Source organism: Leptosomus discolor, chromosome 6 (genome assembly GCF_034619465.1).
Source record: "Leptosomus discolor isolate bLepDis1 chromosome 6, bLepDis1.hap2, whole genome shotgun sequence".
NCBI classification, from domain to species: domain Eukaryota; kingdom Metazoa; phylum Chordata; class Aves; order Leptosomiformes; family Leptosomidae; genus Leptosomus; species Leptosomus discolor.
Window position 1 is genome coordinate 66,353,221 of NC_141396.1, and position 19,253 is coordinate 66,372,473.

Here is a 19,253-nt window from a genome sequence, read left to right on the forward strand (position 1 = left end):
TTAAGGCAAAACCACCAACTTTATTCACCCTCTGGGAGGCTGGGAAAAGCAGGTAGAGGGTAGAGCAGCTTGTGCACTAACCTCTCAGAGCTTCCCCAGCTTGTGGCCAGAGTCCTGTTTCATCAGAATCCAACCAGCTCTTCTGTCCCCTTCACATCAACTCCTTTTCCCCCCACCCTCTTCACCTGGGTGCCTCTTGGGTCTCCTCCTCCTTTCACCCTTCTGTCTTCACACCCTCTTGATTTGGTTGTGCCACTCTGGTGTTCATAAGCTCAGTCTTTAAAAGGAGCAGGACATCTCGTGATGTTGATTCCCGTCCTCTGTAACTGGGATGGGGTGAGGGACAGACACACGCACTGCTTCGCATGGCAGGACAGCCACGCAGAGAGCTCAGCTCATCACCCGCCTGCCTGAGCCCTCAAATCTGAATTCCTGCCATCGTTGCAAGATCACTATGGGCGATACTTGGCAGGGGAAGAGAGAGATGGGTGCTGGTCCATCACGGGGCACAGCCGAGCTCAGGGATAAGAACAGGAGCTCTTGCTAGGCTCGCGTCTGGTCCCACAGCAGGTGGGTAAATCTGATGCTCAGCCCCCCTGAGACTCACGTTTTGCTGCTGTTGTGATCCCCCCTCCATTCGCATGCACTGAGCAAAGCATCTGCAGCCGGTCAAGGGGAAGAGGCATCAGTCCCACTGCAGCAGCCCACGTGAGCCGCAGACCCAACAGCAGAGGAGGCTTCAAATATTCTTTCTCGTGCCTGGACCTGGCCTATCCATCGGTCCAGGGTGTCTTGCTATCAAACGACCTTCCTCCCCCCATCCCCTTTCCAACTCCAGTGTCCTGAGCAAACCACAGCTCCACAGCTTTTGCGAGTAGTTGTTGGCAGAGGATCGTGCCTCTGCTGCTTTTGCTACTGCATCTCTGGCTGGGCCAACTGGCACTTTGGCTTTATTTATTTTTAAATCTTTCCAGCGTTAACCTGAAAAGAAATAGGTTCCAAACCACATTTTTTTTTCCCCCTAATGTTGGAAATAATGCCTATTCAGTTAAATTAAATTCCTCAGGGCTGAACAAATTCCACTCCCTGCTCTCCCCCCCAAGTTAGCTCCTGTTTGCAACAAATTGCCCCAAATGGATTTTGGTGGTGGTGGTGGTTTTGTATGGTTTTCATGCCAAGGCACTGATAAAGTGCAGACATTCAGAGGGTAAAAAACACGGAGGTGGCAGGAAATTAAGAAAGGGAAACAGATTATTTGGGCAGTGGGCAAATCCTGCATTGCCCAAATTAGAAGAGAATAAACACCGTTTATCTGTATTTACTCTGCTCTGTCTCTCCACGAGGGAGATGCTGTAAGTCGTCACTGAAATATGAAGTGCCGGACCCCCACAGTCCAAGCACAAGTCCAGAGCAGCTTTTAGCGGGTGAGGGATGTTTTTTTGCCTGAAGTGCCATCTTCCACAGTCAAGCGGTGGGGTCACAACTTCCTTCTGAACCCAACAAGGAGTTTTGCTTGCCAGGGACCACGTGCCCTGAGTGACTGCAAAAGCCAGTGTGCAAATCCAGCAAATCGCAAGCATACCTGTAGTCCTTCTGTGAAATACAGCCAGGCACGGGGCACGGTTAATCACCAGCTGAATTGCACCCTGGCAGATCCTACTTTGCTATAGGACTGGCAGCAGACCCAGTAACAGAGATTGCACAGGGTACATTTTGTCCAAGAGAGCACATACAAATCCCTGGTCCTTCCATATTTGCCAGGGTTCATCTGGACCCAAGTAAATCAACAGAGACCAGTTGCCAGGAGATGCAAGGCTTATACAAACACTTGCTCGCAGAAGTGTAGGAAAACAGATAAGACAAACTAGATATAGAAACCCAATCACCAAATAATCGAGAGAATCCATCCTCTCTCAACAAAAGAAAGGCAATTTCATTTATAAAAATCAGGGGTCTCAATTCTGCGCCGTCACATGTTGCTCCCCCACTACTGACCGACCTCGTGCAAGGCCTTGGTTCCCGGCCACCTCCACCCTGACGCCTTTCCCTGCTTCTGAGCAATCCCCCATCACCACGAACTCCTGACTGACCCAGGTTAGGCTCAGCCTGTGGGGAAGACTACACAAGCTCCTGCCCAAGGCAGCTGAATCCTTACTCTGTGGCGTTGCTCAGTTGTGTCACCCTTGCCAGCACGTCTGGCATCAGTACCGCATGGTCTTCACCCCAGCCTGATGCTCTGGTATCAGTAGAGGTGTGTTCACCTGATGTTAGATTAAATTTGGTTAGATTAACCGCCTAATTCTAACAGCTATCTTGACCCTCACAGAGTTTACAAGAGCGGTTGCTCCATCAGCAAGGCTGGAATGAAGTTCTAATTTTATTTCCTTCCCGCTCATGCCCTCAGCTCAATTGCAAACTCTGTTGCAGAAAAAGGGCTTGGTTTAGGACCTTATATTGCTTGGTTTGGTGTTTCGGTTAGACCCTTCACCCAGCTCGCCTAAGGCACTGTTAAAGGAAAACCTCAGAAAAGTTTTGTCCCCACAAACTGACTGTTGGTCTCTGTGTCTCCGCCCCGGTCCATCAGGTTCACTCACAAAAAGACACTTCCAGAGGTGATCACCACAATCAGCAGGGCTGGTTTGGGGTGTGACCTGCATCACCGGCTCCACCTATATCCCACCCTGTTCCCGCAACCCACCTCCCTTTCCCCTCCATATCACCAGCACCGACGCCTTCATTTTCACATTTCCCCCTTCCCTTCTTTCTTCTGAACCCCCCTCCTGCCTGCACCCTCTTTCTGCTTCACGCCAGTGACTACCCAGTCTACTGCTGTCCAAGATGGTGATCACCAGCAGTCCCTTGCCTTGGGCCTGTCGAGCGGCTGTGATGCTCTCAACCCCGACCGAGGAATCTGTTTGCCTTTAGCTATTTTTTGAGCTGCTGCCAGGGAAGTTTCACAAAAAGGATAGTGTTATTTCTGAAAATGAGTCCCATAAACAAGGATGAATATGACCTCCCCGTTGAGATTTGGGGTTTACTTTAGTGGCTGGGAGATCAGCCAATGAAATGGAAATACCAGAAAACATTATCATAATTACCCCATGGCCTCCTCTGGGGGCAAGGGAAAGGGGAAAAAAAAAAAAGCTGAACCAAAGCTGATTTAACAGCCTCTGGATAGCATTGTCATTTCACCCTTCCCTGCTTGGCCTGCCTCCTGCTCCGCACTTCTGCTTTCTCCGAAACAAGGGGGAGAAATAAAACACATTCCTAGATCTTTTCCCCACAAGGAACTTTTTTTTTTTTTTTTCCTTTTTCCTGGCCAAAAAAAAAGCAGTGCTGGGAAGCTGAGAGGTGATAAACATTGAGAAAGAGTAGCAGACAGGTTTTGATTGCAAAACGGGGGAGGCCAGGGAGGGGCCCCCATCCCTTCCAGCTGCACCTAGTCTGTCATGGAAGCAGTGAAGGGCAAAGCTGTCCTTCTGCACCTACCTGTGTAGCGCCCAGCCTGCCAGCATCCCTTGAGCTTGCGTAAATTCAAAGCCAAGTAAGCTCAGTGCAGGAACTTATGCTGAAGCAAGTTAGAGAGGGCTTATGGAAAGGGATTTGCTGTCAGCTCTTTCAGAGTGATTAACCTCTGCAGGGGCATAACGACCCCATCCTTCCAAACAGTTAGATTTGGGAGATGCACCTGCCTACGACGCTATTTCTGACTTCGCTTAGGTGCTTCTCTTGCCCCTAGAGCTCATACCAGCAAAAGCTCTGCTCCTGAACTCCACAGATCTTCTCAGTGCTGCTAACGTAAACAATTGCTGCAGCCACCAGCTGCCCAAAGGGGAAAAAAAAAAAAAAAGGGGGGAGGGGAGAAAATCCCCACAGCTGATCTGATTTGTTTAGGTGTTGATTTGAAGATGGAATGAATTTCAGCTGATCCATGTTTCTAAATACTTAAGTACTCAGTGACTATAAAGGGAGCTCTGGGGGAACATCTCAGATTGGTAAATCTCTTCCTAGATGTTTCCAGTTGACTAGTAAGGCAAGTATGATGTTGGCAAGTGTATATGATGTGTGTTCCTTTCTGTTGGCTGATGGACACCTGTAGAATGAGAAGAGTAAAATGTTGAATATCCAAGTTTTGGTGAGTTGTGCCTGCAGTGCTTGCTTGGGTGAAGCACTTCTAGCACCTCTTATCTACTTTTTTGTGGTCTTAAGCAGCAGGTGCAGAGAATGCAGAGAGTAGAATGTGTTGTGCATGTCAAACTGGACCATACCCTCAATGTACGTGTGTGTTCCTGGATGTTCAGCAGGGCACAAGGTTTCTATGGCCTTAGAAAAATAAAGGGTCTACAGATATATATGAAAATTGCCTTATTCTGTCAATCTTCGGTCCTAACGGACCATCCCTAGGAGCTGCCAGTTCAGGATGTTTAGAGAAAGAGGCAGGTCTTACGGTGGTCATGTTCCAGTTTCTGGTGATCTGCGGTTTAAGACCTTCAGAACTTTGCATCCAGGGTACAATGTTTAACAGCTGCTGATGGATTTGTCTTTGTCTTTTATTAATTTGTCTTGTCCTATTTTGAATGCACTGATGAGATTCGCTTACATGCATTGCCCTGTTTCTCTTAGACCTTGTTCCTTGTGCCTCCCAGGTCTCAAATTCTGCAAAATTGTGACTAATGAGCCCCCTTCCTCTGCACCACCCAGTATCTTACAGTTACCTCTCATACCAGTCTCTCCAGCCCCATCTTTCTTCCAACCCAAGGGATCCAAATCCGCTCCAAAGCAGTGGCTGCTTCACCAGCAGTAGCTCCCACCTGCTATGAACTCCTGCAGCCCGTACCTCAGCACTTCTGAAAATGAAGCCACTCATTTTGCTCCCTGGAGATATTCAGATTCCAAAAAGTTGGCATTTGCAACTGCTAATGACTTTAGCAAGGCCTTCCCATGGTATTTTTAGATGAGGTGTTGAGATTGTTTGTTAAAGAGAAAGTTTTGCCAAGCCAGATCCAAAATTGTCTGACATCATGTGTGCATCTGTCTTGCAAAGAAAATGTTCCTGTGGATTTCTTTTAACCTTCGACAGCCAGGATGGAAAGAGGAGTAGGGCAGTATTGTCTTTAGATCAGAGCAAGAAAATCAGATGCACAGGAAAAAGCAGTATTGAACAGTTGAAAGTGCTCCAGCAGCTGGAAGGTCCAAAGCTGCTTTACAGTGGGGATCTGCCCTGTTCTACTTAGTGTCTCTTGAACCCAAGGCTGAGCCATTCCAGTGCCTGGTCCAGCAGCATACTGCTCAATCTTCTGACCCGGCAGAGCTTTCAGCCTGGCTGATGCATTGAAATGTCTCAGCGAGGGGTTTGACAAGGGATGGAAAGCAGGACTGGGACAGGAGGGGACGACCAGTTCAGAACCACCAGCTATCAGGCAGTTCTACTTGGATCTTGAGTTATTCAGCAGCAAAGCAGCAGCATTGCCAGACTGCACGGTTTTCCTACAAGTCTCTTGAAAAGAAAAAGTCTCCTTCAAGTCACAGGATTTAATGAAAATCTATATTCTTATTCATGTACGTGTCTACATACGTATTTCAGCCTCCTTGACCAAGGAGAAACATAGAAAGGCATGTCCTAAATGTATCTCAGCACTTAAACTAGTTTTTGGGGAGGGGAGAGAACGAGGAGTTGGATTTTTTTTTAAGGGTCTGGCAGGTTTTGTAAATTTAAGACCAGTAGCCAGGTCTCGGGAAAGCTGAAAACCTGGATTGAGTTTAGAGCTTTGCCCCAGCCATTCTGCCCAGCTCTGGGCACAGCACTCAGTGACTTATTTCCCCTTCTGGGAAGTAAAAGTTGTTTTCTGTGCCTGGCCTGGAGACCATACGCCCCTCCGGCTGGGAGCTGCCCTATTTTCAGAGCACAGCCAAAGGAGCCTGAGGACCAAGCGTGCAAGGGATGAATCATTTGAAATGCCTGAGGTCGGATGCTACTTTGGCCACTGTAAATCCAGAGTAATTCTGCCAGCTTTGGTGGAATCACTCAAGGTTTGTGAAGATATAAATGACAGCAGGATTTGACCCAGAGGTTTTGTGTTTCCAATGAAAGAGCTGAAACGCGGGATGTTGCCTTAAATGTGGACAGGCCAAACATCTGGGAAGGGATGGCTTTGTTTTGCATTAACGTTAACATGGTTTTGAAACAGAGTCCCACTTCTGAAGGATTTTTAGCATGGATTTTTTCCAAGGACATGAAAAACTAACTTCTGTTTTATTCAGAATCCCCTTATCAGATGTAGCTATCCATCTGCGTGTCCTTTACCACACCAGCTGCTCAAACATCCACCGTTCCTCTCCATAGGAGCACACTGGGAAATTGCATCTGAGTTTACTTCTAAGCTGGGTTTCATTAACCCTCATTATGTCATTTGTAGTAAGTCTTGCCTGGGAACTGATTGGCTTTCAGCTGGTTTACCTTACTTGCTTTCCGAAATCAATTCATTTAAAAGGAGTGAAAGAACCTTAATTCTGAACAGCAGTGGTTTTGGAAAGTACAATGAAATGTCACAACTCCCCTTCAGTCTGTGCTTCAGAGGGATTGAAATGAGCAGCCACCTCCATGGGGAGGGTCTACAGCCTATCGACAGGTTTCCTTCTCGCCTGCAGATCACTTCTGGCTTCACAAGGTTTTTTGTTCTTTCCTTTGCCTGCACTATGCGTTGAGGTTTAGGTCTGCTCCATCCATCAGGATGTGGAGCACTACCGTAGGTTTTGCATTACAGATTTACAGTGGCCAGTCTCCCCAGCACAGTCAACATAAGTAAAGAAAAAAAAGGGGGAAAAAAAAAAAAGGGTGGGGGGCCGGAGGGGGGAAGGAGGAAAGCGGTGTTGCTTTGTATAAAGAGTAGTGCAGCCCTTCTTGCTTACATTAAGCTTTTACAAGTGAGTGAGTGCGAAGTTCTGTACAAATCCAGAGAGAGGCAACATCTGCTCTCGTTGCATTTATAGCCCGATTAATCAAGACAGAAAAATATTAGGGAAACAGAGGCAATGAGAGCAGTGATCTAGCCCAACTCACTACAACACTTAATTCTCTCAGGCTAGTGCCTTGCCAACATCCTTAATTCAGGAAACCTCTGTAAGGTGTTACATGTGACTCCTCTGTGCTTTGAATCACCTTGGGGGTGACCTTGTGGATCCCTCCCAGCCCTGACTTCCCAGAGACTCTTCTGCCGTGACTGGCAGAGTACCAAGGATGGACCCAAACCTCAAAGGTTTCACAAGGGTGGTCAGATCCTGTAGGTCAGAGCCTGCAGTAGATGGACACAGTCCACAATTTTCCTCACCTCCTTCTAGGCTGCAAATCACGAAACACCTACAGGGTACGGTCTGCATCACCTGTTCAAACCTAGGGCAGAAAATGAATCTAGGAGAAGGTTAAGTATACTGTTCTTTTAGGGTAAAACAGCAGGAAAGAACAAAGGCAGTATCATGCCAGCTACGCTGGGATGGGTACAGTGAAATTGCCATCCATTCCTGCCAAAACGACCTGGGAGAAAGTTCTTCCTAATCTCAGACTATATCTGGCAGAGTGCGACTGGTTGTGGGTGTCTGAGCAGGACACATAAGCTAAGTACCCGAGGGGCACAGCAGAAAGTTAAAGCAGCTGTATTGCATTAGAACAAAGCTCTGTATGCTGTCACAGCCAAAGCATTTGTAGAACAAGCCTTCCCCGTGGTTGTACCTGCAGCTTCCTGAGGCCAGCCATGCCTGGTGGGAATGTGCCACCTTCATGAAGCAAGGGTTTTTTTTTTTTATGACCAGCAAGTGCCTTTGGGGTCCAAGTATCACCACGTATCAGCAAACAGAGGAGGGTAAAACAGGCTGTGGGTAAAGCACCCTCCCTGTCTCCCCTCCTCTTGTCCCTTGACCTCTGGAGACCTCACAGGAGAAGTCTAATCTTCCCAGGAGGATGCTCACAGATTCTTCTCCCTGAGCCTTGAGTCTTTGGGGGGACAGAGGCTGTCAGCTCACAGCCCTGCCTAAGGCAGCCCCCTCCACATATGTTCTTGGCTTTGGGTAGGATGTCTACAGAGCCTGATGCCGTGTGGCCAAAGGCCTTCATGCAGAGGTGGAAATACCACTGCACTGATGATGGCAGCTTGCAGCTCTTAAGAGGAGAGGAGTCCTTGGTACAATATAATTTACTAAGATTTTTTTTTTCCTCTTGGGTAGTAGCCTCATCCCTGTGAGCTGGGCCATGCCAGCCCAGAAACTGCCGCCTTCCCGTGCGTGCATGTGTGAGACATGGGCAACTGCAGCGTGAGCGTCCTTTGCCACGTAAGCAGGTGATTCCACGTGGCATCTTGTAAGAAGTGTTGCTTGGGACGGTGATTGCTGAGCAAACTGAGCTACGCAGAGCAAGGCTGGTGGAGGAAACTGGAGACCTTGCATTCAGATCACCCTCATTATGTAGGAAGTTTGTGTCCTGCTGCTCTTTGCACACTGAGCTTTAACCTCATTTCTCCCCATTGCTGCAGGTCGATGCTGACGATGTCATCACCAAAGAGGAGCAGATCTTCCTACTGCTAAAAGCCAAGGCTAAGTGCGAACGACACCTGAAAGCCAAGGTGCATGGTGAGTGTTCCCACAGTAACCCAGACTGTATGGCTGGGGCTGGGCCAATCTCCGCTCAGCCTCAGCCCTTCCCCTCAGCCCCGCACACAAAGCTCAGAGCACATGAGCGAGACAGCTGAAGAAGGCCCAACATATTGGGTTTTCAGGTTAAGCCATGGGAAAGATCTTTCAACACAAGGTGTTGGAAAGCAAAGGCGTCGCAGCCTGTTTCTCCCTGCTCCAGAGCTCCAGATGCCAAGGGGTCAGGAGGACGTGGGAATCATGGTCATGGACTTACAGCCCTTATCACTATAGCCAAAGCCCAGGCAGTGCATGGGAGATAACCTCAACCATCAGCTCTCCAAAGATCCTTTGCAGCAAGACACCACTGATCCGGGAAACAAAGCATCCTTCCAACACCCCTTCTCTGTTTCCCTCTGATTTACTCTCCCTATATTCTCCTCAAACCAACCCAAGCTCAGCTACGCCTCTTTCTTCCACTTCCTTTCTATTTTGGGCTGCAAAATCGCTACCAGATGTAGGGTTGGAGGGAGAAGGAAGGGAGAAAGCTCTCATGTGGGTAGCAAAGTAATCATCCCCCATTGGTTTCTTTCATCAGTTTCACATGTGTTAATTATTGGCACTGGGGCTGTATGCCGAGGCGCTCTGCACCCGCCCAGCTAGTCCTGGGTGGGCATCCTCTCCCATCTCCCTCTATTGCCTGAGAGAAGAGGGAAAGCCAGAATGCTTCCCACCTTCACCCTTGCATCTCAGAGATCTTTCTTCCCACAGCCAGCACTGCGGGGGTACCTGGAGACATCACCAGCAGAGGGAAAGGTCCCCAAAGCCGGCTGTGATTTTTTTTACAGCCGAGTTGCCTGCCCACCTGGTGTCATACTCCTGTTGGAAATGACAGCAAGGGGCCACAGAAGTCCAGCTTTCATTTTATTCCAGGCCTCCGGCTTTACATCAACCAAAACCTCAAACCACATCCTCTGTTGCTTCTTTGTCCAGTTCACCCAGTGCCCAATTAACACCTCATTTAAAAACATATGTGCAAAGGCATTTCCTTCTGTTGTATTACAGACCACCTGCCTACCTTGAGATCCGGTGGTATCAACCAGCTGGTCTTGCTCTCACACCCTATTTTCTAACTCTTCTCTAGGAGACTGTCAGCATTTAGAATTGATCTCCCTCCTTAATGGTCAGCAGCAGTGCTGGTAGGGCTGGGGAGAGGTGTATGAATGGCAAGCAGACTTTAGACTGCCTCGGTCCGTTTGGCAGAGCAAAGCGATCAAATCACAGGGCTTTGCAAACATGCCCTTGGTCCTGTTTAGAGACCTGATTCTGCAGCTGAGGCCAGCATTAGCTCTGCCATCGACTGGAACAAAAAGTAATCTAATACACTGTCGTATAGATATCTCGTGGACCCAGGTCCTGGCTTTGGAAAAAACTATTCTGAACTATTCAGAAAGTAAAACTCAGGCTTTCTGCTCCATTCTCTATAGCAAATCTCTATCCAATCCTAAACAATACAGCCAAGAGGAGGAATCATCTTGATGTCAGTACTCACAGCAGTATATGAAAGACTTCAATGACCCAAGGCAATCTTTAGCAACAGGTAGTTAGATCAAATTAATCTGCAAGAGGTCCACTAATCCAAAGGCAGAATGAATTCTGATTTAACCTTTCCCAAGAAAACATTTTTGTAAGATGCTGTGAAACAACCTCCCGTGGCAGCACCTCCATAACACCCCAGAAATTCACTCCAGCACTTCCCAAACAAGGCAGCGAGTGGCCAGACCATCTATGGGATGGTCTAAAGAGTAGATGGTTGCAGACAGAGGATTTTGCAATTTGGAAAAGATCTTCCCACTTTGCAGAGGAGCTGCCATCCACAGGTTTTTAGACTACAGACGCCCTTGGGCACACAAAATTACAAAGTTACGGGGTATTTGTGAACAGACTAACTCAATCTCCATTTTGCAGTGTGTCTGCTCCCTCATACTGCAGGAGTCGAAGGAGATGGATAGCTTTAGATCCTCTTGTGGGATCAGGGGTGACAGAACAAAAGGCTGTAATCTGCACTGTGTTAGCTTTAATGCAATTAATTGCTTGGCTGAGGCTCAGAAGCTTCATTTTTTGCACAAAGGCTTCAGAGCCCATGGTGAAAATTGGTTAAGTCCAGCCCTTTCCTCCTTTGATGATATGGAAACTGGGGCCTGGCTTCTATTTGTGCTAAATCACCGAAGGACTTATGGATCTGTGCCCTTCTCAGCCAGATGGAAGACCTAATCCCATTGCCTCTACCCTCGCTACGGACCCGAAAGAAAAAAACTGAGAAGGGCAACATGGTCTTCACAATTAAGATGCACCAGTTCGCATTTGCAGGTGATATTTATGGGGGAAAAGTGTGTCTTGGAGCAGTATAAACCTTGGATGGCCACCCCAAGCCTGCAGGCAGTCTGCTGTTAGATCACTGCAAGGTGGGTGGCAGGAGGACTCTTCTAACTGCCGTGGAGGTCTTGGGCTGTGTTACCACCCACCAGGTTCACTCTCTGTCTTTGGATTTTCAGTGGTGTAGGGCAGAGTTGTCCCTCACGAAGCATTTGTATTTTGGCTCTGCAAGACCTAGCCTTTCCTGGAAGGGAAAACAAGTGACTCTGCAGGCAGGCAGAGAGCTGTGCCTGCATCCTTTTGACCCTCTGATAATAACGGCAGCCCATAGCACTGGTGTACCACTGTACCTATACCGAGTCTATCTGCTGGCAACGCAGACCAGTGGTCCCCGTATCAGATGCGCAAAGGACCTTATCTCTTTGCAAGATCTCCCCCACAGCAGCCAGTTGTGCCCATTCCTGTCTTGACAGCTCCCCATGCCTCCTGAAAGCAAGGCTGGTGACTCAACTCCTGCCCCTGGATTTCATTCTTCTTTTCAGCAGTGTGATGAGTAGGTCCCACTCTGAAGGCTGCTTCTGCCAGTGTAGAACAGACTTAACTTACGTTAGAGGTGGGGCAAGCCCAACTGAGAAGTGTGTTTGCAGATCAGAGGGAGCAGTGTACCCCTTGGTCAGAAACGATTTATTGATCTGGCTGGTATTCAAAGGGCAAAAGAGAACAGGCACAGTCTAGCTCCTTTAAAATACCAAAAAAAACACAACCAAACAAGAAAACATAACAAAACAACAACGGAAGTGACCACAAAAAGAAATTTAATCAGCCCAGGCTCAAGGTATGCAATGCAGAAAGCAGGGTACACTCCTGGTTCAATCTTACCCGTGTTACGTTTAGTTTCTGGAAGTCTAAATGGGAGAAACTGTCCCCATGTGGTCAATAAATGGCCATCAGAATCATACATGAGGCCCTGGGAAGCTGGCACAGTCTGCCCTCTCTTGTCCATGATAAAGCAGAGCTACTCCATGGCATCCTGGAGGACTTCAAGGTCAAAGGATTTGCCTCGCAAAAGGGGGTAAGGGAGTACAGTTTCACCTGCGTAAGTGACAAAGCAGAGTGAACTTCAGCTGAAGGAATAACCCATAAAGCAAAAGTCGCGGTCATTGGGGCCATTATGAATTCGAGCCAAGGCTGTCATATTGTCAGTGACGGCTGTGTGTAGCAGAGGTGGATTACTGATGACCTTGATCATCTGAGTTCCTTCTGGAGTTGGTGGACAGAGAAGAGAATCTTTTGGGGTGGCATTTGCCTCCCACCAGAGTCCAGATGTTGATCACAGATTAAACCTAGGAATGATGATTTAGATGGACCACTTAACACTTATGCTGCAGTATGATATGGTTACTGACGATGATGGCGCGATCCCTAGGAGCGCAGCCTAACACCAAGATAACTCACCTGAACATGTGGTGGGTTCTCCATCTTCGGAGGTTTTGAAGAGTTGGCTAGACAAAGTTATGACTGACCTGACCTCATGCTGCTTTTGAAGGCTGAAGTCTGGAACAGAGATGTTCAGAGGTCCCTTCCAACAAACATTTCTATGATTAATCCTGCCCAGGAGATTTGGGATCATAAGCCAACAGCATTGGTGGGAATTGTTTCCTCCCTGTAGACTTCAAGGCTCAGTTATCAAATACTGGTGAGGGCCTAACTACAATGCAGCAGGTACAGGGCTGGACAAGGAGAGAAGGAGAGATCTGGGTAATTCGTCTGGTTTTTGCACTGAAACAGAAGAGGAACTTTGCATCATGTCTCTCTCTTTTTCGTCCTTTTTTTTTTTTTAATGCTGTTTCCACTTATCTTGCATGTTCAAATCTGTGCTTGGTTTGTCACTCCAAAGAAGAAAAATGGACAAGCCCACAATGAGGCAGCAGTTTTGGGGAGTTCAGAAGGAAAGCACTTCATACAGTCATCAAAGCATGAGATTTCTTCAGCTTTTCTTACATAGCCGCTTGTAGTGAGGGAAAAGATCCACATTCAGCTCTGCTTGAAGGAATCTAAATCTGTTATTATTTCCCAGAAACAATGCTTTACTGCCTAGTGTGTCAAAGGTGAAAAAGGAGATTGAAACCTCATCCATTAGTTCTGCTTCACTATGTCTAAAAGTACCAAAAAGCACAGGTGCGAGAGCTGGATCTTAGTTGCCCAACCTCAGGATCTGCTCGTAGAGCCAGTATCCTTCTGGGACCATTGCACCAGCCCCCAGCATGGAGCAACTCTCTGTGGGACAACCCCGCAGACAGCCCAGTGGTGTCAGATGTTTGGGAAAGGAAAGAGTTCCTGCTTAAAATCCCCAGCCCAAGTCAACAAGGGGTGTCTTTGGACTTGAGAGTCCCATCTCTCCAGGGAAACTCGTAACCACAGAGGTCATAGGAGAAGAGGCCTTTGACCCCATGGTTGTTTTAGAGCTGCTTTGCACAAGCTCTGCAATAATTGAAGACTGCTGTGCAGCCTGAGGTCTGGCTTTCACATCTCTGCTCTGGGGTTTTGTCCTGTACCCCTCAACATTCAATGTTTTAGCTTGTGGATGGAGTCAGAAGAGGACTTTGAGAGACGTGTCCGTTGCTATGGGCAAGCAGGGATGCTTCTTCCCTCTCATGGCTTTCTAAAACATGAGAAATAGGGAGGTGCACTTCTGCAGACACCCTCTGCTTCTCAGGAAGCCTTCTGAGGACCTCTTCCTGCAAACCTGCTCTCATCAGGGCTTTGAGTTCACAGTGGATTTGAAGCAGACTGAATGAAGTGATGTTTTTCTGCCAGCTCAAGAGGCAGCCAGATGGAAGGTGCGAGGAGGCAGCAGTAATGTCTCTTCTCTCAGACAAGGAGAAGATGGAGCCCCATGGACTCCTAACTGCATGCCATGTCTTGAACTGGCCCTACAGGGCATCTCTATGGCAATGGGAAGGATAAGCCTATATCCTTGACCAGACACCTTGGCTAACAAGGGTGGTGACGGGGGTGCTGAGGACCTCTGCGTGTGTACACAGAGGCCAGTTTTCTTATTACAAGAAAGCATGATTTCAGTTACTGTTTGAGATTCCCTTTAGCATGTGAGTACGGGCAGGTCCAACGGCACAACCGATTGACCCGAGAAAGAGCCTTTTTTGGAGGAGGTTTGTTTTTCAGTTGGATCATCTTCCTGATCTGGTTCATCGTGCAGCCGCATAAACAGGAGAGCCATCACAGGGAGAGGAGCAGTGCCAGGAAAGAGAGATGTTGGTGTAAGCAGTACTGCATTGAGCGTGACCTGTTGAATAGCTGAGGTTTTGGAATCCCAAGCTGACTTTTCCTCCATTGCCTTCTCTCCTTGCTCCCATGCAGCCCCACTTCACATCAAGGAGTGTATGCATCCACTTAGGGCTCTCTGATCCTGTCCTGCCATCACCCTTGACCCAAGCCTACCCCTGTCCATCAGAAGTTGCCAGACACCACCTGGCAGAGGGCTACTTGGATCCTGCCTCTGCCTGGGTGTGATTGCAGCCCAGTGTTGTGATTTACTCCATAATAGCCAGTGATCTGTGTTTTCAGAAGCAGTGAGGGAATTTGGGACACTCTGATTATTTTTTTATTATTATTATATAGATAGAAAGAAATGTCACGTAAGCTGGCATGAAAGCCTGGTAGGGCTGCTGCCCTCATTCTTGGGAGCTGACGCACAGGGATATTCAACACCTCGCCTCCGATCTCAAAGGAGAGTCTGTGGCAGAGCCAAGATTTGGATTCTCATCTCCTTACTCTTCAGCCAGGGCACAAGCCACAAACCACATTTCCTTTTGTCCTGGAATTCAAGGTGAGGCTACGAAGATTCAAATCCAGGTGGACAGAAACTGACGAAAATCTTTGGACAAATCCCACTTGACTGAAACTCAAAATTCTCGTCATCATTCTCGCTTTAAAGCGTCCGGTTTTGTTTTGAAATGAGGAAAACACATTTGAAATTTCCTGCCGTTCAATGAGTACCTGGGTTCTCCTCCTCTTTTGCCCATCTCTTGACTGAGTGCATTTAATGGGCCAGTTATTTCCCTGGTACAAAGTGGCAGATTCCCATTCAGTTTAGTGAGGGCATTGATTTATCGCAGATTCATTGACTTCTCCCACAACTCAGCACTGCAGCTTACTTTTTTTCCCCTCTAATATTCATTCAACCAACAGTTTAAAAAGGGAATATTCTGAATTTCAGAGATATCTGTGGGTCTTAAGAGATGAGAGGTAGCCTGGATCAGCACCAAACCTTGATTTTGGCCTGATATCTGCTATTCCCTCTCTCACCTTGCAACTACCCCCTCCTAATGTATTTTCTTGGCAATCACAGGCTAGAAATGGCTACGTGGATTAACACAAGTGAAGAAGACACACTATGGGAGGGACCTGTGAGTTCAGCACCACTGCTTGCCCCCAAGAGGGGAAATGAGATTTTTGAGGAGCCGGTTGCTGTGCATCATTCTTCCAGCACAGACTTGGGTTTAGCATGGAGACACGCACCAGAACTGGCTCTTTGAGTGGAAAATGTGATCCTGCCTGTTCACGGATTTCATGAGTTCTCCCCCAGCAAGCAGCCAGCCCAGATGAGAGAAGTACCTTGAATCACACTCCACCATCCTCTGGAAACAGAAAGACCTTGGTCTCCCATCTGTTCCACTTAGCATTGTCCTTTTCCCTTCGCTGGTTCTTACTGTCTCACTTTTATTAAGCCACAGTTTTCTTTTCTCCAGCCTGCACAATTATTAGCAAGTGCCATGTCCCTCAGGGTGTCGTGCCGAAAGGCAGCCGTTTCCAGAACAGCTCCTATCAAAGTGGCTGGTGAGCTGGTTACATTGCTCTCCCAACCAGCCTGCACCCTCACAAGCCTGGCCAGCACTAGCTTTGTCTTTGTGCCAAAGGATCTTAACGTAGCTCCAGCTACTAAAAATGGCCACAAAAACCAGTATAGTAAGCCTAAAATGTGAACTGCATGTTGTGAAAAAAGGAAAGAGTTGATGGGAGCGTGGAGAGTAGTGGTGTCCACCCACCTTGTAGAGACCAGAAGGAGATGTTCATTGGAAGGTGACTTCCAGAGGCTGGAAGGGATGCTCACTGTCTTTCTTGGTTTTAACTTTCATCTGATTCCTGGCCCATGCCCTGAAAGATCAGGTAATTAGCTTTAAAGTGGAGTATTCAAATACGTTGCCTGCTACCATCGTTCAGCAATCTCTTGTTCAGTTGAAATAAATCAGACGCAATTTAATTAGATACGTGTCTAAACCGCTTTTCAACAGTTAATTTAGGGACTAAGGAGCATCAGGGTGCGCAACAGACGTGCTAAGAGCTGCTGGAGAGAGGAACAGGCTGTTACCTGTGTGATTGCTAGCAAGGTTGATAGTCCAAAGGGAAGTCCTAGCAAACAAAAAAGTAAAAAATTGATAACATCCTAAAACATCTTTAGCAATAATGAAGCGCTGTTTATGTGTAAAAACTCCAAATTCCCCTTTTTTCCCTTCTAAAAATGTTAACTGTTATTTTTATGCTAGCTAGTGGAGAGTGAGCCTCCTCCTGTCCTCCTAGAACAGATCACGTAGACCGTGTCATCTGTCCCCTGGCCACCTCCCAGGCATAGCTCCGAGCCTGAGAACCTGCCATGGACTCTGATCCATGGGGTGACGTGGGCACAGCCCCACATGGACCTGGGTCATAGGGAGACAGGGCTGAACCAGTCCGGTGTGCTCCCACAAAGCCCTGTCTCTGGATATGTGCATCATCTGCCACTTTTGGCTAAGGCACCAAGGGACAGAGACCCAAAATATTAAAACAAACAAAAAAAAACAACCCAAAAACCTGTCCCAACAAGCGTTTGGCTTCCTTTCGTCTTTTCTCTCTTTTTTTTCTCCACCTTTTTCTTTAAATTTAGTCTCCAGATGAAAGCCTTTTGAAAAGAACAGGAAACCCTAAAATTTCTCTTCTACGTACACAAATATTACATTTCAGCCATGGTGGGCAGCCTGATGCCACCCCAAAGTTAAACCTGGAAGGGGATGAAGTGAAATTCTCAGCCATAAGCCATCAGACCTGAATTTTATTTTATTTTTTTCACCCATGAATTAAAAGCCTGTCTTTCCCTGGTTTGGAAAAGGAGATGGGACATTTTGTGGGGGAAGAGAGATTTTTACACAAACCTGTTATTAGCAAAGGCCATCGGCAATCCTTTCTCAGAGTCCTAGGTGTTGCAGCTTGCTTCAAAATGACTTGTTTTTTTAATAAATAAACTTATTTGCTAGGGAAAGGGGTTATTTTTAGTTGAGAAGCCATGTATATTTACCTAAGGTGTGTGGGTTGCACAGCTGAATTTATGGCTCCATTGTCCCTAAAGGACCTATACCCAAGCCCAAGCTCTCTCTGGGCTTGCAGAAGCCCAGGATCTGCTCCTGGTTTTCTCTCCAGAGGCTCAAGCACCATCCCCTGATCATCCAGCCTGCCAGGGTTTCCTCAGACGTTGTGAGTAGCTTCAGATGCCTTAGAAGTTAAGGGAGACCGAGGCATCCAGGACACTCAGGATTTGCCCTAAACACTCCAGACCTCTATAAACCCATGTCTTCTTCTGCTTTTTCTATCTTCCCCGTGGTTGTTCTCAGTCCTTGTGGCTCAATGATGCAGAGCCAGAACATTGGCCCAAACACTGTCCTGCAAACAACCAAACTGTCCCTTGTTAGCATGCACCTAGGACAGTTTTGGCCTGGAACAGCTGTCACCACCCCAGCAGACACCATCTAGGGGTCAGCATGGACCAGGGGACCTTTCAAGACGGCAACCCAGATGAGATGGTTCTTCTGGGGTGCGCATGAGGGAGAGTTCAGGTTCATGGATATGCACCGTGCTCGACTTCAAGGGCCTGAAAGTGAGCTATGGTCTGTTGTATTGACTAGTATAGATGCAATCAATGAGTCGTGGTCAAGCCTGGGTTTTCTCATTGCATCTGTGCTTCTGGGGTGGGTCAAAAGAGCACTGAAACCCTGCAGAGAGATGTCATCTCCCACCCAACCCATCCACCACAGCTACCATTCAAGCCAGGAGGCTGTGATGACTAACAAGGGCTTGCAGGTCTTCATAGATGGCTACTTGCTAGTCATGCCTGAATGAGAGCTGGCAAGGGAGAAGAAATACCAACCACTGGCCTCTGCCTGCAATGGTTTATGGGCCAAGGGGTTCCAATCCCATTGAGAGATACCTGCTGAGCAGCTGTACAGGTCTTGCTGTATACAGGAGGAAAAGGTCTCAGGAGTTATGATAGGCGTAAATGGTCCATGTCTTAGACATGTAACATGGAGAAAGGATGAAGAACAGTTCGTAGGATGGCTAAACTGCAATATAACAATCAACCTTATTTAAATGATTGATATGACCAACACTATGCCCTCTCCGAGGGAGACCTGGAGGGTTGTGAAATGACTGGACATACTGGAATTGAGGAGAGAAGGATGCCTGGGCTGAGCCAGGCCGGTGGTGGCAGATCAGGCGTTATCAGATGGGACGTTGAAGGTGACAGCTCTTCTTTCGGGTTGTGAGCACAGCGAGTGGACAGGCAGCATGTGAAATGGGCTAGTGATGTCAGGGTAGCCAGCTCTCTGGAGCTGTGTCATGCTAGCAATTGTCTGGTAGTACCCATAACCTTATGACTTTCCCAGGCTGCCTTGGGGTGAGTAAAGACACATTGTGACTTGGAGCAGCCCCTGGCCCATGCATCCTCCCCCTCCAAAGTCCAGTTCCTCCAGGACTGAGCATGCAAGGAGCGTTTTGCCCACTAAACGCTGGTGTGCAGACCAACAAAGGTGTCTGAGTAAGCAGAACCTCCACCCATCCATCCCCTCTCCTCACCCTCTTCTCATGCTGGCCAGCAGACAGTATACACACACACACAGAGATGTTCAGAGATGCATGCGCTGGCACAGGACACACTGCACGACTCCACTGAGAGACACCACAGCGCTGCATCCCCAGCCACCCACGCAAGTGCCCTTGAATGCACGCAGAGGATCTCTCCCCAAAAAAGAAGCATGCTCCCCCTGCATTGCACAACACAGGTCAACAACAATCCACACCCCTTCCTGCAGACATACCCACCTATAGATCTATGCATACACACACGCAGACACTCATACACACATGGTCTGACAGGCAGGTTTGAAATGTATCTGTAACATCAAGCACCCACGTACAGAGGCACTGGCCCT

General features: G+C 47.8%; 1 protein-coding gene across 1 annotated transcript in view; it reads left to right on the top strand.

Moving 5' to 3' along the window:
- The window catches only part of PTH1R (parathyroid hormone 1 receptor), a 115,534-nt gene that overhangs the window by 53,308 nt on the left and 42,973 nt on the right, over positions 1 to 19,253 (top strand). The window contains exon 2 of the mRNA XM_086466941.1: positions 8,523 to 8,619. Coding sequence (XP_086323067.1) covers positions 8,523 to 8,619 — 97 coding nt within the window. The remainder of the gene's footprint in view (positions 1 to 8,522; positions 8,620 to 19,253) is intronic.